Genomic DNA, 27,395 nt, shown 5'->3' with positions numbered 1-27,395 from the left:
ATTTGCATTTTCATCCTAAAACCAATGGGCAAACAAAAGCTACTAACAATACAATTCTAGATCTTTTGTGTGCATACACAATCTCAAAACTACAAACATGGGATACACACTTGCATCTACTTCAATTTGCATACAATAATACACCACACACATCCACACAAAAAGCACATTTTGAAATCATTTATGGACATAGATTGCCTACACCTGTTATATCATAGTCAAACAAAGTTAAAGCTGCTAATGATATTGCCAATATGTATGCTACTATTTTTACTGAAGTTAAAGACATGATTGTGAAAGGCCAACAATCATACACTATACAAGCTAACAAGAAAATAAAAACCATGAGTTTCAAAGTTGATGATTGCGTTTGGTTACTCATTGAAAAGATAAGATTGCACAGTGTTGAGAAACACCATGTTGATAAATTAGCACCTAGATTTTATAGATCTTTCAAAATCATTCACAAAATCAATGACAATGTATTTAAATTAGAACCACCTCCACATTGAAAAATCCACAATACTTTTCATATCAGTTTACTACGACCTTTTAGAGGCCAATTACCCCCATTCACCTTGTATATGAAAACCCTCCTTTGTTAGAAGAAGAAACTGGAATACTTGAACCTCAAACTATTCTAGATACACACTTTATGACCACCAAAACTGACCATAGATACTCTAGACATTTGGTTAAGTTAAAAAATCATCTTGTTGAAGAGGCCCAATGGATGCACGCCCGCGACCTAAGTACTTACCTTTCACTGCTCGCTCCACATTGAACTAATAGCAATTGAGGACAATTGCTATCCCACCCCAGGGGTATAATGCCATGAGTCATATTCCATGGTGGATTCCATGAGACCAATGTGGATTCTGTGAGGTTTTATTCCATGGTGGATTCCGTGAGGTTTTACAGTGGATTTCGTAAAACTATATTTATTTGTCGAGCTCGTACACAATGTGGATTCCTTGTGCGAGAAGTTGACGGGGACGTCTATCCTTTTCGAGTGTCAGATTAATTTAATATGCACGTGGGTGATTCCATAAAATACATATTTAAATTAATGGACATTTATGAGTTTAGAGTGCACTCGTATTAAATGAAAGTTAGGACAGAGTTCTAACCTATTTATTTATTTTGTAACTGAAGACTACTAAATATTTACTTTTATTGATTTAATTTTATTATTTTCTAACAATTGTGAATGCCTTAGTTGATGTGTAGAGCCGGTAGCGGTGGCGTTGGGAAGCACCGGGTGATGGGGTGTATTCAAATTACTTAGAAGAAATTATCATTTTTTATGGGCGTGCACCTTATCATTAAAGTGTGGCGCTAATATTTATTTAGGCGCGCTTATTTATTGAAGCTCTTGACAAACATTTATTATTTTATATGTGCATAGGTACTCGATTTAAATATTTAATTATTGAACATTGTATTTGGGCACAACCTGACTTTTGGAATGCCCAACCGCTTTATTCTTTATTTGGGCAAAAGCAAACACAAAAGCCAAAGCATACTAAATTGTAATTTGGGCTATTTTTGAGCTTGAAGATTAATAAATTTATAAATACATACCTTATGGAGCGCTCACACAAGGCATAGAGGGAGATTGTACCCAATTTGTCTTTTTGCTTCATGTCGTGCAAAATCTTCTTCTTACTTTATAAGTTTTAGTAGAGTTCTTTATTCTTGAGGACCTTCAAGCATTCACTACACGCACATACAGCATCCGATTTGCACACCACATGCACATAAAGAATGAGGTACATGAATGTATATATGCATGTGAAAGTAACAATGCGATATTCTTTTTGCCCTAATATTAACTACTAAAAGTGTCAAAGACAATGGATCTCATACAAACCCTTGATCCTTACAAAATTAAGAGGATTGCGAAAAATGGATACATAACGTCAATTTGTATCAGAGACTAAGGAAATGAGGATAAGAGAGATCAAGAGAAAAAGAGAGAGAGACAAAGATTGCAATGGGAAAAAGAAAAAGAGAGGGAGAGAGTGTGTGTGTTTGTGACTGTGAGAGAAAGAGAGAGAGATGTGTGTGTGTGTGTGCGTGCGCGCGCGCGTGGAAAAGAGAGGGGGAGAGGGAGAGAGAGTGTGTGTGTCTTTGTGAGTGACACAAAATGAGAGAGAGAGAGAGAGAGAGAGAGAGAGAGTTAATTAACATGGGTGGGGACAATGGTGATGGAAGCAGTGGAGATGGCGACAATGGAGGTGGTAGTGGCAACGACGATGGAGGTAGTGGCAACGGTGGTGGAGGTAGTGATGGAGGAGGAGGTGGTGGTGGTGGTAGTGGTGGAGATGGTGGTGGTAGTGGAGAAGCAATAGCGGTACTTGATATATGCCTAGGAAAAGAGGAGGAATAAGTGGACTATGTAGAATAAGAAATTGAGGTTGCCCAAAAAAGCTTTCTTAAATGCTTGCTCAAAAAGCTCACTGTTCACATGCACTTGAGAATTTGGGTGAGTTTAGGGACTTTTTTAGTATTGAGCTGATCAAATGTGCAGATGGTTTATGGTTGTCCCAAAGACAACGTGGCTTATTTATGTTATACAAGTATGGTATGATGGCATATAAGCCTCTTTTAGTGCCATTGGAACAAAATGTAAAGTTGATTATTGATGTTGGGAATGAGATAGAAGACCCTACTATGTTCTGGAAGATAGTAGGAAGTTCAATCTATATGACTATCACAAGGCCAGACTATGTTATTGGACTTGTGAGTCAGTTTATGCAAGTACTTAAGAAGCCTCATTTGAATGCAAACATATACATATTGAGGTATGTGAATTCCACCTCGCATTATGGATCTTTAAATGAGGTAGATAAGGATATACTAGTGTTTGGGTACAAAGATGTAGATTAGGCTAGTAGCAAGTCTTATCAAAAATCTACTAATGGATTCATGTTTTTCCTAAGGGCAATGCAGCAATTACTTGGAGTAGCAAAAATCAACCAATGGTTGCTTTATCAAGTACAAAGGCTGAGTATAGAGGTGCTATTATCGTAGCATGTGAGGTGGTATGGTTGTAAAAATTATTGGGTAATTTGGATGTGCATAGAGATGATCTAGTTATCATTTATTACAATAGCATGAGTAGTATACAGTTGGCTAGGAACTAGTGTTCTATGCTAGGACAAAACACATTGAGGTGCATTATCATTTTGTAAGGGAGAAGGGATTTGAAAGTGAGATGACTTATGTCAACACACAGAACCAAGTAGCTGACATTTTCACAAAGGCATTGGGTGTAAAGAAGCTTTGAGAATTTCAAAGCTCACTTGGAGTTATAGAGATGCAATTGAGCTTAAGGGGGATGTGAGATGGCAAGATCAACATGTATGGATATTGATGATGGACCACTTGGTTAGATAGTATGCACTTCTATACTTAGCACATCGATGGTCATTATGATCCTCACATTACCAATGAATTGCCACTTATTATCTTTGGTTAGTTACACCTACTTATAACTGGTATAGTTATAGCACCAATCGATTAGTATAGTGAGTTATACATTGTTTAACTTAGTAGACCACTTTTCCTTTATATTGAACGTTATCTGTACTTTTTGTACATTCTATTGTGTGAGGAAGAAAGAAAAAAAGTCAACAAGACAATGTTTTTGCCTCCATCTTTCTTCTTGTGTTCTTGAATGAGCTTTCTCTTGTGTGTATTGTGTATATTCAACATAGTAGCTAAAGTAAAACTCCCCACCACACAATTTGTGACAGAGGAATAGTTTGACAGGAAGCAAAAGATAGTATGATTGACATATGGGCATTTGTGCATTCTACCTTAGTACACTTTGATGTGCCAATCTCTAACAAGCATAGTCAATGCTCTAGACTAGCAGTGGAGGGAGACTTAGGATGTCTTGTTTGATCAGTGGAGGTGGTGGTTGTGATGGATGCCTTGGGGAGCCATAGAATTTCTCAACTCCTTGTTTTAGGGGTGGTTCTAGGGGATGTTGTTGAGATACAAATGTTGTGACCCCATGACCGGTTGCTAGTCCTTGCTTCCATGTTGGTTCTAGAGAGGGTGGCTTAGGTGCATGCTACAAAGACACTAATGTTGTGTTCCCCTTATGTTAGTCAAGTGAACACTTATCACCTCTAGGATTTGCTACACCTATAGGCGCATCCACTCTCATGACGCCAAATTTTACTCAATTGTCTACGGGTGGCACTCCTATGGGCGCTACTCCAAGAAGTGACACCCCTGTAGGCACATAAGATATATAGGGATCTCCTCGTTATGCCCAAGAGCATAGTTGCAGGTGGAAGAGGACACACCTTAGATGCACCTCACCAGGGTGCAGGTACTTAGTGGATGTTAAAATCGATGTTGTACTCATGAATCATGAGGGGAGGAGGGTGCTTGCACATATGAGGGAGTTGTACCAACCAGTTTTTAGGCACAACATACTAGATCATTGGGATGAGTATATCAAAGGCAAGCAAGGATTATGTGATAGCATCCTTACACAAAGATTTATCAATATCTACAATAGTTGATTGATTCTCCACTAGATAGATGATGGATTGTATGTGTGCCTATATGTCACAAAGATAGTCAAATACTTACAGTCAAGGTAGTCAAGAGTGGTGTACCAAAGTCCGAGTGGTTTGACCCAAAGGATTGGAGGAGACTCGTGGGCAAGGCTCTAGACTCTCCTAGGTGATGGTAGCAGTTGTAGCGAGAGACAGCAAGAACATGACTAAAGACAAGAGTTATGCACTTATTTGGAAAATAGTGGTCACATGACTTATTTGGAGGTATTTGTAAGTTTTCTATTAGTTATGCTCACTTTCTTATTTTATATACTATTTTTACTAATAACCTTATTTCTAACAATCCTACTTTGTCTTTTTTATTATAGCACTCCATTACAAATCACAACCGTGCAAGGTTGAAGACTCGATATGCAGAAAGACGCGGTCTTATTATACTTATCAAAAGATTATGTGCATGGTGATTTGGTAGGTCATGCCTCTTTCATGTTTTAAGTTTTTAGTTATTGTGATACATTGTGCACTCTAGATTAATCTTTGGTTGTTTATATTGCAGAGTCCACTCACCAACAATTCGTTGCATCAAGACGAGCTCTTAGATAATAAGGAGTTGTAGCAACCACTTGGATTCATGGGGTGTATATCCCTCTCTTTTTTAGCACTATGCTCCATACAGACTCTTTTTATGCCAGGAATAATTTTTTGCATAAATAATTGTCACTTCGAATGTCGATATGGGACCTATATATTATAATGATATCATTTATGAGATCTAAAGGCTAAAAAGATAGTGCATAATAATGGTATAATCTTCAATTATTAGAATATATATAAACTGTCCATAAAGACCATTGAGATGTGCAAGATGGTATTCTTGGAGAATGGTTATCCACCATATGAGAAGCATATATGACCTATTCCACATGACTTGCGGCTAGGAGAGCCAGTAAATGTTAAAGTGGGGGTGCCATAGCCAAGTGGCCAACCTCACATACAAAAGTATAAACATTTGAGACAACCAAATGCTTAGATTGTGCAAGCATTGAGATGATCCATAAGAGTCTCTAGACCACCACAGAGATACACTTCATCTATTGATTATGTCATGTGTAGAGAGCCTTTACATTATGATGGTGCTATGACCAAGGATGATAGTCTTTGATCAAGAAGGCTACTTAGAAGTTGGTTCCTTTGCCTAAGGGTAACCATGCATTACCATGAAAATGGGTTTATAAGCTGAAAATCTCTTCACAAAATACATTTCCTAAGTATACATAACAAGCTAGGTAATCAAGGGGTATAAACTAGAGAAATATACATACTTTGATAAGATCTTCTCACCAATAATCAAGATAATACCCTTTGTATCATGCTTGCATTGGTTGCCAAGAAAGACATGGATCTTGTCCAAATGGATGCTAAGACAACTTTCTTATATGAGGATAGCTATTGGTTGTTGTGCAAGGCAAGGAATAGTTGTTATGTAAGCTCCACAAGAGCTTATATGGATTGAAGCAAGCTTTCAAGAAATGGTATCATAAGTTCAATGCTTTCATGAGGTCTTAATGCTATACAAGGAGTGAGATAGATTATTATCTATACACATGAAATGCTATGGATGGTATCCTCATGCTCTTGATCCTTTATATGGATGACATGCTTATTGTCGAGAAGTTGCTATTTGAGATGGATGCATTGAACAAAAGCTTACATGAAACTTTTGATATAAAGGACTTGAGGAATGCAATGCATATCCTTGGCATGTGGATTATGAGAGACAAATATAAACATGTTCTCTTCCTATCTCAAAATGAGTACATTGGAAAGGTACTTGAGTATTTCAATATGAAGAGGGTAAAGGCTATCAATGTTCCTTCCATTGTCCCCATATATGAAGCTTAGCTAAGATGATATCCTTGAGTTAATGTGGAGAAAGATGAAATGGTCAAGATACCTTATGCATCCCCAATCAATAGCTTAGTGTATGCTATTGTAGCTACATATTTAGACATTGCTTATGCAGTGGGAGTGCAATGGAAGTGGTCAGCACGTTTATGGCAAACCCTAGCAAGAAGCATTGGAAAGTTGTAAAGAGTATGGTGAAATACTTAAATGGAACTATAATTATGTGTTTTTACTTTCCTTGGCTATGGAGGTGTTGATTTTGTAGAGAATGCAGACTCTAAGAAGTCTATGATATATAATGTCTTCACATTCACAGGTGGTGTAGTGTCATGGGTCTCTTAATTGCAACTATGTATAAGGTTGTATACTACTAAGGACAAATATATTGCATCCACTAAGGTATGCAAGGGAGCTATATGGATTACCCATTCAGTGGGACATTTGGGTATTGTAGAAGAGGTATCCAATTTGCATAGTGATAGTCAGAGTACGACATCCAATTGGCACAAAATCTTGTCTTTTGTATGAAGTGAAGTGTAGTGTTGACTATATTGATAAGCATATTCACTTGCTATTTCAAAGAGAAAGGATTGTCTAATATTTTCATTTTGAAATTTTATTGGAAAGAAAAAAGAAAGATTTTTTTTTTCTCTATCAGCTACAACTTTAGTTAGCAATGTTGAGATGCCGAGCTCCACATGAGCTAGCATCCACTACACACCTTGGTGATGTATTAGGATTTTACTTCTTCACATATTAGGTGACCAACATAAATGATATAGTAGTGATGGTATAATGAGACTACACTCACATAGTCCACTCTTGGTTATGGCACATTCATGGTGCCACCTCATCTATCCTTAGCATGTTTACACTTAGTGACCGCATGCACAAACATTTTAGTGCTTTCACATTAGCCTTTTATCATGTTGTTTACCAAGTCATGTTGTGTGAGAATGAGAAATAAGAAGAAGAATAAGATTTTAGCTCTACTTCTCTATGTGCTCAAGTCTCCGTTGTGTGTGTTCTCTTGGTTACTTCACCTCTCTATCGTCTTGTCAGTTTACATGGTATCAAAGCTATCCCATGGATATGTGGAGCTGGATTAAAGACTAAGATGAATGTAACAAGGTGCAAATGTAAGCAAGCAAGCAACGAGTAATAAGCTTTTTTATCTTGTTCAATTTGCCTTGGACTTTAGTTGAAGGAAGCTCCTCTAGTAGGGCTATAGTCTTTTGATTGTAGTAAAACTTAGTGAGCATAAAGAGCAACGTATATACTAAAGATTAGTCCCTCAAGGTTATTCTACAGTGATTTTTTCCACCTGAGACTATTTTGGCCTTGTGAGCTCATTGAAAGCAATTTCTAAGTATATTGTAATTTTGGCTATATTTGTTATTTTCACATGTAAATGTTGCTGATTCTAAGTATGTAAAGTTTCACTTGTTTGCTAGGTTGCCATTTACATCTGCAAATGCAGCAAGTTTGATCATGTTTTCTATTTACAAGTGCAAAGGATATACATTCTGAATATGTAAGATTTCAATTATTTTTTAGGTTAGATACAAAGGGCATCTACATATAGATTGTAGATCACAATTTTTGATGTGTAATTAGTGAAAAAGGTTGCATGTTTTGGTTGCAGTGCACCTAATATTGACTTGGTTTTATAGATTGCAGTTTTGCAAGGTTGTTTATCTTACTAAATGTCTAACACTTTCAACCAAATTGACAATGAGAAGCTTAATAAGAATAATTATCCTACATGGAAGTTCAAGATGATAAACTTTTACAAAGCAAAGGCGTATGAAATTGGATTAAACAAGGCATGGCAATGGCACTTGAAGTTCCTCTGTGAAATAACTATGCATTAAAGATTAAGAGTATTATAGGAGGTCTTTAATTTATCAATGTAATTGTTGATGATGATGACATGCGTGCATGTTTAGATGGACTTGAAGATAAGTATGAGAGCTTTAGGTCATTTATGGATACCAAGGATGATATCATTGACTTTGTAGATTTAATTTATGAATACCAAGGATGATATCATTGACTTTGTAAATTTAATTTCTATTTATAATGTGGAAATAAGAAATAGTGGGAATTTGCCAAACTTGTGGCTCTTTGTTTAATTTTAATAATAAATAATTGTATTAATTACGAACAAATACAAGTAGAAGGTCGCAAGATGGCTGTAGTCTCTAGTCCATGGTGCATAAAAAAATACAAAGTCAGGGCAAAGGAACAGAGGAGATTGCCATATGCCAAGCAAGTAGATGATCTCTCGCCAAAGATATTGGCATGCATTAGAACGTCAAGCTGAACTTGTGACTGACTCTCTCTCTCTCGAGCGAGCGCGCCAGCCTCCCGCAATGGTGGCTCCCCATGCAGTCAGCTCGTCTGTCTCTCCTCCTCCTTCTTCACCGCTCTTCTCTGATCCCCTCCATCGCCAAGCTGGTACATTGTCCCTATCGAGGCAACTATCCACTCGCGACGTATGCCATCCAAACCTCTCGCGCAATTCTCTCTCTCTCTGCTCTCACAGCTCTTCTTCTCCTCGCCTGCTGCGGCGAGCTAGGGCTTCTGCGGCCTCCCCCCCCTCCGACGGTGAAATTCCGGATGGCGCGAGCTCCGAGCTTGGAGATGCAGATGGCGCCTGGTGGCTGCCTCTGTTGGAGCTCCTTTCAACCGCATTTCCCGTCTGGGTGGCCCTTGGCTGTGCGATGGGCATTGCAAAGCCCCAGGCATTTTATTGGATCAAAGGAGGCTGGCAGGTCTTGGGCCTTGCCATCACCATGTTGGGTATGTGTCCTTGTATTTACTCACAAGAAGTTTTTGGTATTTTCCCATGTGAGAAAGGGGCAGTTTTCCCTTGCTTTTCTTTATAATGTTCAACATCATTAGCATCACGAGCTTCTGCCCTTGCTTTTCTTTATAATGTTCAACATCATTAGCATCACGAGCTTCTGCCCTGGAGGCACCCCATTGCCCCTTCCCCCAACTGCACCTATCTAGGTATGCGATCCCTCCCTTGCAAAAGCTCATGATGTTGTCATAATTCACAATGTGGTGGGCTGGCAGCCCCTTGCCTCCCGCTGCATCTAGCTAGGTATACAGTCCCTCGTTCAACTTCACAATGTGGATTTATAATGAACTTATCTAAAACTTCTTGTGAGTAAAGGGGGAGGGGGGAGGAACCTTGACCCTTGTTAACAAAAAGTTAGCGCCCAATCAAGGAAACGTATGCGGACTCCTACGTATGGCAGGGTAAACAAATCACTGATCTTTGTGTGACAAGGAGCCAGATAGCTCCGATTGCTTCCAATTTCAGTCTTAATTGCCAATATTTTCTTTGGGCTGCATGTGTAGGCATGGGAATGACGCTCTCGGTCAAGGATTTTGGAGCTGCTTTTGCAATGCCAAAGGAGCTACTAGCCGGTGTCATCCTTCAGTACACGGTAACTGAAATAATAACTTTAGCCAACCTCAGTTATCAACCAAAGAACTGTTTAAATACATTTAAGTTTAAATCACTGCAGTAAGTGAACATTATCCCAACTTGCTACCTCAGCCAAGACTTGGCAAACAGCTCAACTTAGCAAGAAAAAGAAAACTAAACGAGTTCATTATCGAAATCCTTCTCTTAGAGATCTCTCTTTGTAAGGTCAAAAGTCCAAAAGTTTTGTTTGATCACAAGTGTCAGATGCGTTTCATTAGAGATCTCTCTTTGTAAGGTCAAAAGTCACAAGTGTCAGATGCGTTTCATTATTGGCACATTGAGAATAATCCACATCCTGAAAGTAAGAATATGATTGGCTAGATGTACTATTGCTATATTCAACATGCACAAATTGTGACTTTTAGGAGTGACATGTGTTCTTTATTGGTTGATGGGAAGCTCACTATTGCGTTGTCTATGGATGCCATTAGCAATTGGTCAAACTTGTAAAGCTGTAGCAAAATAGGAGGTTTTATAATCAATTATGTGAATATGTGAATGCAATTGACATCCCGTTTTAGGCTTTCTACTGTAGCAAAGCTCTTTGAGTGGGACCATGTTCTCAGATGTATATCATCATCATGCTAGGGGCTGACTTAGACCAGCCGTGTATCATTCAGATATCTATCAGCGTTGTTCCTTCAGTTTAGTGCGTTCCTTTTTTCTCCTTCTCTTTCACTCCATTGTTAATTTCCATTTTGCACTCTCACATGGTTTCATTTGCTTTGGTTGGAGGAGGTGTTCACTGTAGAGGAGCCTTCTTCTTGCTTGTGGATGGACACCTCCTGGACAGGCAGACAGTGTGGCCAGGGTCGATGCCAGTTTTAGGCAGGCTGGGCAGGGTAGCATTGCAGGCAGTATCAGACATATTGGGCAGCATGTGGGCAGGCAGATCGTGGGCAGCAGGGTAGGTCTGACCAGGGCAGGCCACATTGCCATGTGGCAGTTTGGCTGGCATGCCCTAGTCAGCTGATTTTGGGCAGGCTGACTTGCACATTTTCCAGCCCCTTTTGCAGCTTATTTATAGGTGCTTGCATACTAGTCATAGTCAATTAGTTGTACACAGAGTGTGTGAGGTTCTGGCTGTCAGCATATACGCGTAACCTTTTGTACATATTGTGCCCAATTTATTCACCTTCAGTGCTCAGCATTCTTAGTGTTCTTTTGTTTCTTTCTCTCTCTCCTCTTTGTGCTCATCATCTATGATCACTCCATGCATATGCTTCTGCATCCTTCCACTCTAACGTGGCATTAGAGCAATGTTAGGGATGTCAGAAAAAATGACGGGATGGTATGCACTCATACCATATCAAAGAGAGATTAGGGTTTGCAGGGAGAAACACAAGGATATGGCAAACAGTGAGAGAAGATAGTGAAGGGAGCGAAACACAATCTTCTAGGTAGTAGGGTATAGAAAGTGTTGAATGGTGAAGAATAGTTGTATAGGGAGCGCAAAGTAGTCCTTAGGCGCCATTAGAGTTGAGGAAGAAGAAAATTTGCAACCACTAGCTTTGGACGATGTAGGATAGTAGGGTGGCCTGCAGGAAGCTGAAAACGCAACCTCAAGATGATCACTAGCTGAAATACAGGTCAACCCTTGTCCAAAAGCCACGTGTTGTTGGACAAGGGAACAGTTGTAAAAATGCTGAGTGAAGAGAAGAATGATGGATGAAAAGAGCGATTTGATAGATGTGAATGAGAACGTGTGAGTCTGTGCCATATTTATAGGCACTAGGCAGTCTCGGGTGGCACCCCAAAATGTGTGCGCCTACCCCTTTTTGGGGTCGTAAGTTTGAAACCAAAAGGAATTAAGGAAAAGAAATGAACATAATGAATGCATTTTTCAACAAGGGATTGATCAACCGTGGAAAGACCTGAAGTGGAGGAATTGGTGCAACACAAAGGCTGCATTTTTAGTGTGTGGGTGGGAGTGCAAGGGCTGCACATCAATACATGGCTGGAATGAGCGGAGATGCATGCACTGGAGACTTGTTTGTTGTTTGTTTTTGCAAGAACAATTGTGAAAGTGTGGAAAAAACTATGTTTTGAGGTTTTCAGAAAAGATTTGAGCTTTTATCACCCTCATTGATCAAGTCCTTTAGTGAATGGGTGAAGTAAGTCCTAGTCGGCTACCTTTTTGGAGCGAGAGGGGGGACTACCCAGCACATGCGAAGTCCGGCATGGCACAACATAGCGACAACCGCGCCACCACACCTTCACCCCAACATTGCAATAACTTGGGATCGCACCTACAAAGCTTGGCATACAAAGCCATAGCTCATCCAGAAGTTTCTCTTGGATGAAGTGGTACTGGATCTCTATGTGCTTCGTCCGGGCATGAAAAACAGGGTTCCTTGCCAAGGCAATGCAACTCTCATTGTCACATCGCAGCAATGTAGGACGAGTCTGGGGGCACCCAAGCTCCTCCAATAATCTCCGAAGCCACACAACCTCGCACGTGGTGGAAGACGCGGCCCGATACTCCGCCTCAGTAGACGAAAGGGCTACCGTGGGCTGCTTTTTGCTACTCCATGAAATAACACCTGCACCCAAAGTAAAACAGTAACCTGTAGTAGACCGCCTGTGGTCCACATCACCGGCCCAATCCGAGTCGCTCCAACCTGCAAGTACAAGATCTGACCCATCTGTCCCTGCGGGGTAATGGATCCCTAAATCAGACGTCCCCCTCAGATACCGAAGTATCCTCTGAGCAGCCTGCCAATGCACCATCTTAGGTTCACTCATGAACCCTGCCAAGAGCCCAACAGCAAAACATAGATCAACCCTGGTGTTGAGAACCCAAATCAAAGACCCAATCAACTGTCGATAGCGGGACGCATCCGCCAAAGGAGAAGCGGAATGGGAAGTGGCCTTCCAATTCGGATCCATAGGAGTAGATAGGGCCCGACAATCCTCCATCTCAAAAGACACTAAGAGCTCCTGTACATATCTCTGTTGAGAGATAAAGATCCCCCTCTGAGACTGATAAATCTCATGGCCCAAAAAGAAATGGAGTAGACCCAAGTCCGTCATCTCGAACGTCCGATGTAAAGCTGACTTCGTCTCTTGGACCTGCTGTGCATCATCACCTGTGACAATCAAATCATCAACATATAAGACAAACAACACACAACCATCCTCGGAAGTGTGAACATACAGCTGCGGATCGGCCTTGGACCGCCGATATCCCAACTGAGATTGGAGGAACGAATCAATCTTCTCGTTCCATGCACGCGGAGCCTGCTTGAGGCCATACAAGGCCTTCTTCAACCTGTAGACTTTCCCATCTAAAGATCCAAAGCCAGGAGGCTGCTCAACATAGATCTCCTCCTTCAAATCACCATTGAGGAAGGCCAACTTCACATCCAACTGATAAACAGGCCATCTCCTATGGCCAGCCAAAGCAAGAACAGCTCTAATGGTCGCCATACGAGCTGTGGGGGCAAAAGTGTCATGACAGTCAATCCCGGGGCGCTGTGCAAAACCTTTAGCAACAAGGCGAGCCTTGTGCTTATCCAAAGTACCATCGCTGAGGTATTTGGTCTTGAAGACCCACTTGACTCCAATCACCTTCTTCTTCGGGGGGGCGAGGCACGAGTGACCAAGTGCCATTCCTCTCAATAGTCTCCAACTCGGCTTCCATAGCTTTCTTCCATGGGGCGGACTGTAAAGCCTCCTTCACGGAGGTGGGCTCTCGATCCTGCATAACACGGGTCATCAAACAATAGTTGGAGCAAACAAGCTCCGTAGAATGTGCCTGGTGCCTCCGTGACCGCCGCGGACCATCCTGCGGTCCCCACTCCTCAGGATCCCCCTCGATCCCTGAATCACGGAGTGTGTCACGGGCCCAGCGAGGAGGAGGCCGAACCTCCCCTCGTCGTTCTCCATCAGCAGAAGACTTTGGAATATCCACCGGTAGTAACTCCTCAGAGGTGTCCGATGGAACAGTAGACTCTGTGTCAGAAACAGAATCATAATCAAAAGGCACGGGCTCCAGTGGAATTGTAGAAGGAGCCCAACTCTCCCCTGGATCTCCAAGAACGGGATGCTCCTCACCCGTTGAAGTAGCCGGAACCTCCACAAACCGCACATCACGGCTAGTGTACACATCCCGCTTGACGGGATCATACAGTCGGTAGCCTTGGGACTGGGAGCTGTAGCCAACAAATACCTGTTTTCGGGAAGCTGCTTCAAATTTATCACGGTGAGCCTTGGGAATGTGAACATAGGCATCACACCCAAAGACCCGAAAGTAAGAAACATCTGGCTTCATCCCAAAATAAGCCTCAAATGGGGTCATCCCTTCCACGGCCGAAGTAGGGGATCGATTAAGGATGTGAACTGCAGTAGCCACAGCCTCGGCCCACAGAACCTGAGGGGTCTGTCGGTGCTCCATCATGGTGCGCGCCATCTTGATCACACTGCGGTTCTTCCGTTCAAGAATACCATTTTCTTGAGGAGTGTTGGTATTGGCAAACTCCTGGTGAATTCCTCTATCTACACAAAACCGAGCAAACTCATTAGAAACAAATTCACCTCCCTTGTCGGATCGCAAGGTCTTCAACTTCCGGCGCGATCGGTTCTCCTCAAAGAGAAGCCAATCCTTGAAGTGCGAGAAAGCTTCTGACTTTAGTGCCAAAAAATAGGCCCATGTCATCCTGCTGTAGTCATCCACGATCAGCATGAAGTAGAGCTTCCACGCAGGGACTCATTCCTCATAGGGCCACATAGATCCGTAGATACTAGCTCCATCGGTGTAGTAGACCGCCGCGAAGCTGTGTGGGGAATGGCATCCCTATGCTGCTTCCCCTGTATGCAGGAGACACATGGCTGCTGGCTCACCACTATATTCGGCAACCCTCGAACAAGCTGTCCACGTGACGCCCTCCGAAGATAGTCATAGTTTAGGTGACCAAACCGAGCATGCCATAACTCTGACTGTGACTGAGCGGTAAGAAGAAGAGTAGAGAGGGCAGTGGAAGACTTCAGTTTGTAAATGCCGTTCTCCTCATATCCGGATGAGAGAACCTTCCTCGATCCACGATCAAGGACACGCACCGTAGTACTGTCAAACTCCACCAAAAGGCCAAGGGAGCAAATCTTATGAACTGAAAGAAGATGGTACCCTAGTCCTGGTACATGCAAAACCTCTGAGGTATGGGTACCACCTCGACCATCGGGAATAAGTTGCATCTTACCCCGACCTGCAATAGATACTGAAGAGCTGTCTCCAATGAGAATCTGCCCACGTGAGGGTCGCAACTGGGCAACACCATCTGATGAAGGAGTCATGTGCCGTGAGGCACCACTATCAACAATCCACTCTCGAGCCTGGGGAGCCATCATCGCAGCATCAGAAGCATTCGGTGAAGCGTCCTCAATGACAGCTAGATGAAGAAATGCAGCTGATGAGGGTGCAACCACCGCTCCAGAATCCTTGGTGTCCTTCTTCTTGGTGTCCTTCGTGTCTTTGTCAGGGCAATCCTTCTTCCAATGGCCAATCTTTCCACAAATATGGCATGTGGAGTCTTTGTCCTTGTCCTTCTCCTTGTCCTTCTTAGACTTGTTATCCCCCTTCTTCTTCTTTTGGTCCTTCCCCTTCTTCTGAGAGGCTTGACCTGTCAGTGCCTCCGACTTGGAAGCATTCTGTCCCTTTAACTGTTCCTCTTGGTCCAAGACCATAGGAACCAACTCTTCCCACCGAAGAGTAGACTCTCGCCCCGAAGCAATAAGGGCAGAGTAAAATGTATCAAATCGTGGCGGCAACTGGGACAATAGTGTGATCGCCATGTCTTCGGAGGAAATCGGCTTCCCCGCATTCTGAACCTGCATCTGTAGCTGCCTTAGCTTGTTAATATGCTCCCGTAGCGAAGAAGACTTATTTACGGACAAGGTCCGCATCTATACCTCCAAAGAAACCCGCTTCATTAGGGTCATCCGATTGTACATCTGATCAAGCTCCAGCCATATCTCCCGAGCCACCGTCAGGTGCTCGATGTGAGCGATCACGGCTGTAGTGCATGATAGAAAGAGAAAGGATCGAATCCTGGCATTCAGTTTGTCCCAATGAGACTGGGCCTTGGCCAGCTCCGCACGAGCATCGGAAGAGAGTTTGGACTCATCTCTTACCGAGGGCCGGTCAATCTCCTCCTGTACCAACTCCGCCAAATCATAGGACTCAAGGATGGCCAACATCATGACGCGCCAAATGCGGTAGTTGTCGCCGTCGAGCTTCTGATCTGCAGGAAGAGCCGGTAATACAGGCACCTTCCGGTCCATAATCGCCTGGAACTCCAAGTCAATCTCTGTAGACATCTTCACCTGCAATGCCCTCACAAACGCAAAAGCAGCCCCCTCTGACTGGGAAAACTCAGCCTACTAAGGCTCTTCCGCGTCCTGAACCTTCTTCACCCGCCGGAGGCGATGAAAAAGCAAAACCTGCACTTGTAGGCTGAAAACTCAAACTTCCTCCGCGTCAAACAGCAGTAAACAGCAGCAAATCCACCACCTGTACTCCTTTCCTGTGCGCCCACACTCGTTTCAGCCTTGTTCCAAGGCGCAGCCCTCCTGTCTGCCCTTAAACGCAAAAAACGCAAATTTGTGTCGCGATGGAAACTCCTCTTCAGGTTGATTCTGCACTCAGTCAGCCCTCAAACACTGCTCTGATACCATGTCAGAGTGCAGCGGTGCGGAAGCGTAGGACTGAGAGAGAGAGAACGCAGAGAAAGAAGAGAGAGAAAGAGACAGTGGACGATGAAGATCTGCTGTATAAAGAGTGCTGAATACAAAGATATGCAGATATATACACGGGCGCAGTGCGCTGGACTGCGTGTCTCCACCTCGACGATGCAACCTGCTGTCCACCTCGAAGTCCGCTGCAGTCTGCACTGTTTGCTGTCTGAAATCTGCGAACAGAGACGGAATCTGCGCGTGTCACCGGTCTGTAATCTGCGAGCAGAGAAGTGTATCAGACTGCTGAAAGTGTCGGGTATAAATAGCCGAAAAACGGGGCAAAAGAGGGCGCCAGAAATGCCCAGTCGGCTGCATTAAATGCAGCCGACTGCCTACTGCAGGTCGGACTGCCACGTGGCAGTCCGACTATGCAGTCCGACTGCACCAGGCCACCTGCTGCCCTGATCTGATCTGATCTCTAACACAACTTGCCATTTCACATTGAAGGTGTAGTCTTGGTGTATGGCACCTCTTTGGCTCTTCTTAGCTTCATGTGGAGTTGAAGTTCTTTGGGGAGAATGGACTAAGTCATCACACTTCGACTAGATTTGGGGTAGTGGAAGAAGAGGTATCACACTCTCTTGTCTAAGTTTGCTCCTTTGCCTTTTTCTACTTGCTCATCCTTCTTTCTAACTTTCTTCTTCTTGTCTTCTTCTACTTGTTTCTTTTTATCTTGCTCTATCATTTCTTTCTCTTCCATCTTCATCCTAGCTAACTCTACTTGCTCTTCTATCTTTTTTCTTCTCTTTGCTTGTCTTCTCTTTTCTTCTATATTCACTATGGCTCCATCTAGCAATTTTTTCTGTTCTTCTTTCCTATCATCTCCTTCTATCTCTTCCCATATTCTTATGATTCTCTCCTTCAACTATCTTTCTAGTCTATTATTATGGAACTTGGTTGGGCTAGTTTCTTGTTAGGGTTCGGGTTGTTGGGAACAAGGTGTTCCAAGATCGGGATCAAGCTCATCCTCTCCCTTCTCTTCTTCTTTGAGTTGTCAGGGATGAGGTATTCTAAGATCACGATGGAGCTCATAGTCTCCCTTCTCTTTTTCTTTGCATGACTCTTCTACTTCTTCTAACTCTTCTATCTTCTCTTTTTCTTTTTCTTGTACTTCACCTATCTCCACTTTAAAGCTTGTCGGGGTTTCACCCTTGCACAATGAAGTTTTGGCTCGGTGTAGAGGATTCCCTGCCCAAGGTGCTTTCACCCTACCATCTTCATGTTCTAAGTCTATCTCCTCATGTATATTCTCGTCATCCTCATCATCAAAGGCATCCTTTGTCTCAAAGGAGGGTGCTATCCTAGTCTCACCCTCAATCTCAATAGGTGGTGTTTCTTGATTGGTATTGGGCATCCCCTCCTCCTCAAACTCTTATCTCTTCCAACACTGGTTCTTCTTCAAGTTGGGCTGCAATTTGTGGGTGTGAGGGCTCATCCTTCTCACATGTCCACCTATCTTTATCTTCTTTATTGTAGCCTAACTCCTTCATGATGTTTTCTAACTTTGAGCATTTGAAGGTGGCTCAGGAGATATGGTTGGAGCTTGATCAGATGTATAATCGTATGACCGTCATGAAGTGAGTTTCTTTGGAAGTGTAGATGCGGACCATGAGTGTCAACAAGTCATCTTCTATGCGGGAGCATATTAACAAGTTGAGGCAGCTTCAGATGTAGGTACAAAATGCAGGGAAGGTGCTCACTTCTAAAGACATGGTGATAACTCTTCTTTCATAGCTACCGCCCCGTTTCAGTGGTTTTTATTCCGCCTTGATTGCTTTAGGGTGGTTTGAGACTCTTTGGTGGGAAGAGTTGGTTCTTATGGTCTTGGACCAAGAGCAGTAATTGAAAGGGACCAATGCTTTTAAATGTGAGGCTTTGGTTGGTCAACCCTATCAGAAGAAGGGGAAGGACCGAAAGAAGAAGAAGAAGGACAAATCCAAGAAGGACAAAGAAAAGGAGTCTACTTGTTACATCTATAGCAAAATAGGTCACTAGAAGAAGGATTTCCCTGACAAGGAGAAGAAAGACAAGGAGAAGAAGGAGAAATCTTCAAAGGATTCCGGAGGGGTGGTTTCTAATGAGCTTACTCGTTTTTGTGCAGATCGTGGTATTCATTAGGAGTTTGCCAATACAAACACCCCTCAGGAGAATGGCATATTGGAGTAGAAGAATTGTAGTGTGATCGAGATGGCCTATACCATGACAGAGTATCGTCAGACACCTCAGTGTCTATGGGCTGAGGCTGTGGCTACTGCAGTTCACATCCTTAATCGTTCCCTTCCTTCCGTTGTTGGTATGATCCCCTATGAGGCGTACTTTGGTCTAAGCCAGATGTTTCTTATTTTAGGGTTTTTGGGTGTGAACATAGGCATCACATCCTGAAGACAGAGCATGACAAATTTGAAGTAGCTTCCAAAAGACAGGTGTTTGTGGGCTATAGCTCGTAGTCTTAAGGCTACCAATTGTATGATCCCGTTAAGTGGGATGTCTATACAAGCCGTGATGTTAGGTTCATGGACATGCCAGCCTCAGAGGGGGGTGAGGAACACCCTCTTCTCGAAGATCCCGGTGATAAAGTGAATGTAGAGAATCAGAGTTTTGTTGGCACCGATAAACCAACCCAAAATCTTTATGCCTTTCAAATACTTCAAAACTCGTTTAGTTGGAGTCCAATGTTTAAGGCATGGAGAACTAAGATGTTGTCCAAGAAAATTTGCAGCAAAAAGAATGTCAAGGTGAGAATTTAAGCCAACAAATTGAAGACATTCAACAAGATTAGCATAAGGTTGATGTAATGATAATTGCCCATCATTTTGTAGAAAGTGAAGAGTTTTTGGTAGAGCTCACAAGACAAGGAGTACTAATACGATGTGCAGAACCCAAACCAAACTTTAAATAATATCTTCAATGAACTTTGTTTGCGCAGTAATAAAACACCCTTTTCTCGATAGTGTTGAATCTGAACACCAAGACATGAGTGTATGTCTCCAAGATCGACCATGTCAAATGCAGAAGATAAAATCTTCTTTACTTGTTGGAGGAAGTTGAGATTGTTAGAATCAAGTATGGTATTATCCACATATAGAGTAAGAATAACAAAACTATCATTGTAGTGCTTGACATATAAGTTAGGATTGGAAGAACAAGAGATAAAACCTTGTTTTGTAAGGAAGAGATTAATCTTTTGATACCAAGCTCGTGAAGATTGTTTGAGACCATAGAGTGCCCGATGAAGTCTGCAAGCAAGATTTTCCTTGTTTGACTACAAATCCCTGTGGTTGCTCCATGTATATCTCTTCCTTTAAATCACCATTAAGAAAAACAGTTCTCACATCCATTTGGTGAACCTCCAAATCAAACTCAACAGCAAAAACTAACAAGACTCGAATATTGGTAATACGGACAACAGGTAATTAAGTTTCTTGATAATCAACTCCTGCAATTTGTGAGAAATCTTTGGCAACTAGCCTTGCTTTGAATTTGTCAAATGTTCCATCTGCTTTTGTTTTAGTCTTATAAACCCACTTGCATTTAAGAGCAGTACATCCAGGTCGTAGCTTAGTTAGAATCCATGTACCTTTAGAGAGGAGATTCATACTTAGCTTCCATGGCATCTTGCCATTGTTCCTTTTGTAGGGATAACATGGCATCACTATAAGAGACAGGGTCTTCACAAATATTGAGAGCATTCTCAAGAATATCAACATCATAAACATGACAAGTACAATGCTCATTATCAATTGGAAGATCAACATAAAGATCAATACCAAGGTCATCATCAATAATAATAGGTGTAGGTTGTGAATCCTGATTTGAAGAGTCAATATTATCTTGTAAAGGAGGTTCATCATCATATAGAAAAGGAAAAGAAGTGAGCAATGACTTTGTATCATCAACGTTCTCTAGTGACTACGTCCGCCCAACATCCTCCTGAGACCATGTGCTGCCCATAAGTTGCTAATTGAAAATAGCATCGCGACTTGTGAAAGTTTTCTGCGAGTCTCTTTGGGTACATAAATATAAGCAATACATTCAAAAGTTTGAAAATATGAAACAGGGGGAGTTTTACTTGTCCAATTAGTAATTGGTATTTTATTAGAAGGAGCAGTTATAGGAATATGATTTTGCACAAATACTACTATTAAGACTGCTGCAGCCTAGAAACATCGAGATAAGCTAGAATGAATGAGCATACATCTCATGGTATTGAGAATAGTCTTGTTTTTACGTTTAGGAGTATCATTCTATTGAGGAGAGCAGGGAACCGTATATTCATGATGAATACCCTGATCATTACAATAATCATCAAAATCATTTGAAATGTATTCTCCATCATTATCACTACAAAGTTTCTTGATGCGACGACGAGTATGAAGTTCTGTAGCTTTTTGATATTACTTAAAAGATAATAAAACTTCTGATTTGTGTCGCAAGAGAAAAACAGTGGTGTGTCTTGATAAGTCATCAATAAATGTCATGAAATACCGATATTGAGATTTTGATAGGAAAAGGTCCACAAGTATCAGTGTAAATACCTTGCCACCAATATCTTTCTTTGATCTTTGCAAAAGTACCCCTAACACCTCTATGACCAAGCCATAAGCTTTCATGAAATTCTTGCATAACATTTACTTGTAAAGCTCTGTCACCCAAAACTCGCAATGGCATACCCTGTTTCTTTTTAGCATGTTTGCATAAGTATCCATCTTTTAAGAAAAACCCATAGGCTTTCCTCTTGATCTTCTTAAACTCCTAATCTGACCATTCATCTCTCTTTGTTAATGTACTGAGGTATTGACCAATTCTCAGCTACTCTCCTGTATATTTGTTTTCCAGAAACACTTCTACACAAGATGCAAAACATCTAAAGTGTCTTCTCTTTGTTGTCCAAGCTTCTGTTAATGCTGTAGCAACACCTTGCATTGCTAAATTCACTCTTGCAACATCATTTTCAGCCACGAGAAAGTCATCTTCTTCCTCCTCATCCATCATCCCATCTTCATTCTCATAGTGTGCCCGAGATAATATGTCTACCACTGGGTTATCTCTTCCTGCAATATGCTGAAATTCAGGGTTCAAAGAATTGATGTATGTAATCCATCGGAGAATAGCAATGTCCGGGGTAGCACAACTAGTAATCATACCCAATATCGGCAAACAATCGGTCTCAATGACTACATGAGCATCCATAAAATACTCCTTATCATATTTAAGGGCTGTCACAATTCCCCATAATCCTCTTTTTACATGTGGATATCTTCTCTGCCGTTCAGTCAATACTTTAGCACCAAAGCGAAATCAATAATAAAAAGAGATCCATCACGAACATGAAGTTTCCTTTCTGGAGAGATAGAATAACTTACAGAATTTACTTCTTTAGTAGTGTTGTCATGTGTAGCAGCATATGCTCTATTATGATCTAAATCAAAACGCCTCTTGAAACATAGGTACGGTACGATAAAATACGGTACTAAATGGTACCTTAAGATTTTATAAGGTACGGTACGATATTAGTACGAAAAAAAAAGTTAACTTCATTATTTTGAACTATAGATGATAGAACAGATGTTTACAATCTAAATAGCAATGCTATTGGAGTATATAAGATGAATACTTGAGGGTACCACGCCAAAACCTCTATGGCATATGCCGCATGCGCAACATGCGCTACAACTTACAAGTACATACATAGGAGTGGATACATCATACACGAATGATCATACAGATAAGAGGCATATATGCTTGAGAGAGAAGGTTGAGAGAGAGAGAGAGAGAGAGAGAGAGAGAGAGAGAGAGAGGCAGTGGATTTCCCTTCTACCTCTAAAGCAGGTCGCCAGAATTCGTTTGCAGTATTGGCTGATTTTCTGGATGAGGGTGTCCTGGATGCTCTCGCGGAAAAGGTGAAATCGAGGCAGCAGGCGCCTCGTTCCTGACTTCCTTCTTTGAGGATACATGAAGATCGCCACGTGGAATGTGCGAGGCATTTGCTCTCGCCATAAGCAACATGCCATGTGGACCGTCTTGCATGAGAACCAGTGGGATGTATTGTGTGCAGTTGAGCACAAAAGTCACGGTGAAGCAGGAAAAGTGATGGACTGTCATGGATTCCGTCTGTTTTATGCAGGGACCCATGCTACGCACTATTCGGGCGTGCTGATGATTGTCCATGAGAAATATCAGCCTGTCCTTGTTAAAAATGATGTGCAGGGCCGCTTTCTGGTGATCGAAGTCTTATTTGAAGGAGAGATTTTATGGCTGTTGGGCCTCTATGCTCCGAATGATCCCGCATCCCGACGGGATCTTTGGTCCACTTTGCAGGGCTCCATGTCACTCGGCCGAAGGGGGTTTTTGATGGGAGATTTCAATATGTGTGTTGACTCTTCTCAGTCCACTTCAGGGCATTCGGTAATGGATACGCCGGAAAGCCGGGTGTGGAGTTCCTTTGCTTTGCACGTACTCAAGCAAGATCTTTGGTCGTGGCTTCACCCTTCTTTTTCAGGGTTTACTTTTCATTCCGCACAATATGCAACTACCTGGTCGCGACTGGACAGAATGTATATCATGCAGGGGGATGATTTTCTTCCCGAGATGCTGGAAATGAAGGTCTTGCAGCAATATGCGTTGTCAGACCATTTTCCCCTCCAGCTTGAGATGCGGGCACAATCTATTGCACCTTTTGTGCAATTGCTGGATAGGCTCCCTTTACGTTTCAACTCCTCTTATTTGAAGCATTCAATTTTCCAGGGCTATATGCAGCAGTTGATTGAGAGGTTCTTATTGGACTTCGCCTCTGAGGGCTTGCCTTCATTTGCACGGCTGCTCTCTAATGTGCAGCGGGTTGCTCGACAGTATGGGATCCATCATGCCTCGCTTTGTCGCCGACGTCGACATGCAGCAGAAGACTTACTGGCTTTGGTCCGTTCCTTGCTTCTGGATTCCCCAGATGATGATTTTCTGCTGTCACTGGAGAGGCGTTTGGCCCATCTTATTCAAGTATTTCAGTTGAAATCTTACCAACAGGCCAAGCTGCACAACTTGACTGACACATTGCAAGATAGTGCCTGCCCGTCTCATAAGTTCTTTCGCGCCTTGCATGCGTCTCCGGCTCGCGAAAATATGACCAGACTCCAGGATTCGGAAGGTCGAATGGTCACTGATCCGCAGACCATTGTCACTATGTGCAGAAATTATTTTATGGAACTTCTTGGTTCTTCTTCCTCGCCTTCTAGCCCGGTTACGCATGCCCGCTCGGTCTTCTATCATCTGGTCCGCCAGCAGGTTCCAGTTGATATGCAAGCCACTTTGGAGGCGGATATTTGCGAGGAGGAGGTTATGGATGTTTTGTTGCACCTGCCGAAGGATAAAAGTCCTGGCTGGGATGGTCTCACTAATGAATTCTTTCAGACCTCCGCCACGCAGTTGGTGAAGCCATTGGTGGTCATGTTTCAGCAGGTTTGGGAAACAGGGGTCATGCCCTCCTCATGGAAAGAAGGCCTTATCAAACTAATTCAAAAGGTCCCTTCGCCGTCAAAGCTGCAACACTGGTGACCAATCTCTTTGATGGGCTCCATGTATAAAATCTACTCCAAAGTGCTGGCGAATCGGCTCCACACGCACCTTCCAGCTATTGTGCATCCTCTTTAATATGGTTTCATTAAGGGCCGCAACATTCTGCATAATATCTTAAATGTGCAAATGGCTATTGATTATGCGCGGCACTCCGGTCAGGAAGTGATATTGATTCAATTGGACTTGGAAAAGGCGTTTGATTATGTTGGACTGGTCTTTCATTGCAGATCTCATGTCTGCTATGGGCTTTGGTACCCGGATGTCCCGATTGATCTACACCATTAGTGCTGCGGCTTCCTCTAGAGTTATGCTTAATGGTGGGGTTACAGAGCCATTTGTCCTTGCACGCTCGGTCAGACAGGGTTGTCCTTTGAGCCCTCTCTTCTTTGCCCTGGCGACTCACCCGGTCCTTTCAATGTTATCCTCCATGGCAGCCTCTGCTCAGCTGGCCGGCCTGTCTCTTCCGTTGGGTCAGCACTTCGTTAGTCAATCTTTGGCTGATGACACCTTTATGATTTTGCAGGCGGACAGGGACAACATTCGAAGGGCATTAGATGTCTGGACACTCTTTGGTCAGGCCTCAGGGCTTCGCATCAATGCCTTTAAGTCAGCCATTCTCAGTTGTACGGAGCCTGATTTACAGTCATTAGGCTGGCAAGGCTAGGTGGTTTCCCGTGGCTCCATTGTCAGGCATCTTGGATACCCATTGGGGGTGGATGTACGGCCAAAAGACCTGCTGGAGTGGATTTCACAAAAACTGGCGGCGAAGTTTATGTATTGGAAGTCGCAAGCGTGGCCATTCCATGTCCGCCTCAAAGTGGCCCAGACAATCATGCTACCAATGCTAACGTATTTTCTGCCTTTGTTGCCATGGACGCCTACTACTTTGAAGGCTCTCACTCATCCCATCCGTTTCATGCTATGGAAGAAGGATTCACTGCAGGCAGGCATTTCGTGGATTTCATGGTCACATGCATGTACCCCTAAGCGCATGGGTGGTGGAGCTATTTTGGATGCACAAACTCATATGCTAGCTCTCCGTTGGTCCCTTTTTCGTGCCATGTGTGTGGATCATCACCCGTGGACCATCATAGCCCGTTATTTTCTTGAGGACAGCGGGCTCCGCCATGGTAACACACGGCTTCGGGCCTCCTGGTGGCATGTCCTTAATGCTGACTCTCGTTTTTCCAGTCCCTCTTCCTCTTTGTTACTGCACTTGGTCGGCTCTTGGAAAGTGGTGCTCCAAAAGGCCGGTTGGCACCCAGTAGGGGACCGCTTGCAGACTAATTCCTTTCAGCTGGAATTGTTGGCAGTATCGAGACTCCTTTCATGGGAAGATAAACATCAGCTCAGACCAAGATTTAACCGCATGGCCCGTTTAGGTGTGACGTCGGTTGCGGATGCTACCCTTGCCACTCGCAATGTCCTCGTATCGTTTCGGACTGCTAGGCGACTCTTCAAGATCCCGCGTGGATACCGTGATTTATGGGAAAAGCTTTCGTCGGAGCTTCAGGGTAGGCAACCCTTTCCTGCCCTGGCCATGGATCGCCCTTGGCAGGACTGGGACCTTGCAGGCCAGCTGAGTCTGGAAAAGGCCTCTACTAATCAGGTGTATCATCTTCTCATTCAAGATCACCAATGGCTGGGTGAGAAAGCTAATACTGTTTGGGGACTGCGGAAATCGCTGTCATGGTGGCAGACAACGCTGATGGAGGGCTGGCTGAATAAGACACCTTTCAAATGCAAGGTCTTTCTTTGGCGGGTGATGATTTGTGGTCTTCCTCTGGCCTCGGCCCTTGCCAAGCGTCGCATCTCGAATGGCAATTGTTTCTTCTGTACCACACCGGCGGAATCGGCCCGACATCGTTTTCTCTCTTGCCCGCTCGCCAAGAATATCTGGTCACTCTTGTCGCACATTTGGCGCGCGGTGGTGGGGTCCTCGCTAACTCCTTTCGACTGGGTTTTTGTGCGCCCGAAGTATCCCACACCGCCACAGTTGCATGTGAAGATCTTATTTCATTTTTTCAGATATTGGGGATGCTGGCACATTTGGACCACGCGCAATGCTTTTCTCTTTGATTCGGCCTCTAATGTACCGCGACATATTGCCAGGCTTAAAGGGCTCTTGCATTGGCAGCTAGATCTCATCCGACACTTCGACTTGCTCCCTCCGGAGGATTTGCATCCGTGGCATATGGCAATTGCCTCTGGGTCGTTGCCATGATTGGTGTAACTTTTTTAGTGCATTACTATGGGGATTCCCCACACGTTGGCCTAGGGCCCTCGTGTCTCTTGTAATCAGAAAAAAGAGAGAGAGAAAGAGAGAGAGAACCTCTTCACATGATGGCTTTGTGTCATCATGTATCTTGTAATCAAGTAATCTTGTATTTTTTTCGTAATTAATACAATTACCTTTTACGAAAAAAAAAGAGAGAGAGAGAGAGAGAAGAAAGAAAGAAAGAAAGAAAGAAAGTTATATTGACGTCTACAACAAGCCAAGTTGGCCTATGAGACCAAAATGTTGCATACAAAATGTCTGGGAGGTTTCAAAAGTCCCAGTGAAGCTAACGTTTATGCTATGTTGAACTAAATTGAGTAGGTACAAAATGATATCTAGACTAGATACAATCTAGAGGTACTCCCAGTGCGGTGTGGAACTGCTCCTGGGGTGTTCATCCTAGGATGTCCCGCATGGGTCGGTCTAGCATGGAGAGACTAAAGCGGCGGGGCAGGGCCCTCCGATGGCGGCGTAGTATCCCTTGTATCTTCGACATGTGTCTTCTGCGGGGATGGGGGCCGGCGGGGCGTGGGCGCCAGGCTTTGCCTCTCGCTGTGGCTATTTCTAAGGTGGTCCCCCGGGGTCGGGAGGCCGGTTGGGCTGGTGGGGGCTCGGTGGTGGGGAGGGTAGCTGGTATTTGGTAGAATTCGTTGAGTGTGCGTTGGTTAGAGAGAGAGATGAAATGACATGAGATGCTTGATTAACGTCTACAAGAGACCAAAATGACCTGTGAGACCACCAGTTACCAAACAAACCATCAAAGGTTTTGGTAAAAGATTTATGAATTTTGTTATGGTTTTGTTTGGCATTGCTAAGGCTAAAGTAGCTATCGATGGTACATTCACTAATTCGTGTATTCTCAGAAGGT

The 27,395-nt window shown here is 43.2% G+C and overlaps 1 protein-coding gene across 2 annotated transcripts in view; it reads left to right on the top strand.

Annotated features, from left to right (window-relative positions):
• The first annotated feature begins 8,664 nt into the window (after window positions 1–8,664).
• Window positions 8,665–27,395, top strand: part of LOC148022866 (Sodium Bile acid symporter family) — a 79,877-nt gene continuing 61,146 nt past the window's right edge. The window contains exons 1-2 of one of the 2 annotated variants that reach the window (XM_087695146.1): window positions 8,665–9,251; window positions 9,819–9,907. In XM_087695146.1, coding sequence (XP_087551272.1) covers window positions 8,726–9,251; window positions 9,819–9,907 — 615 coding nt within the window. In that variant the 5' untranslated portion in view covers window positions 8,665–8,725. Of the gene's footprint in view, window positions 9,252–9,631; window positions 9,717–9,818; window positions 9,908–27,395 lie in introns of those variants that run through there. The other variant, XM_087695147.1, reaches the window with a different exon arrangement.

This window comes from Lygodium microphyllum, chromosome 16 (genome assembly GCF_053477565.2).
Source record: "Lygodium microphyllum isolate KBCC chromosome 16, Lygodium_microphyllum_v1.1.10, whole genome shotgun sequence".
In the NCBI taxonomy this organism is placed as follows: Eukaryota; Viridiplantae; Streptophyta; class Polypodiopsida; order Schizaeales; family Lygodiaceae; genus Lygodium; species Lygodium microphyllum.
Note: the sequence above shows the minus strand (reverse complement) of the source record. Positions and strands in the feature narration are given on the sequence as shown.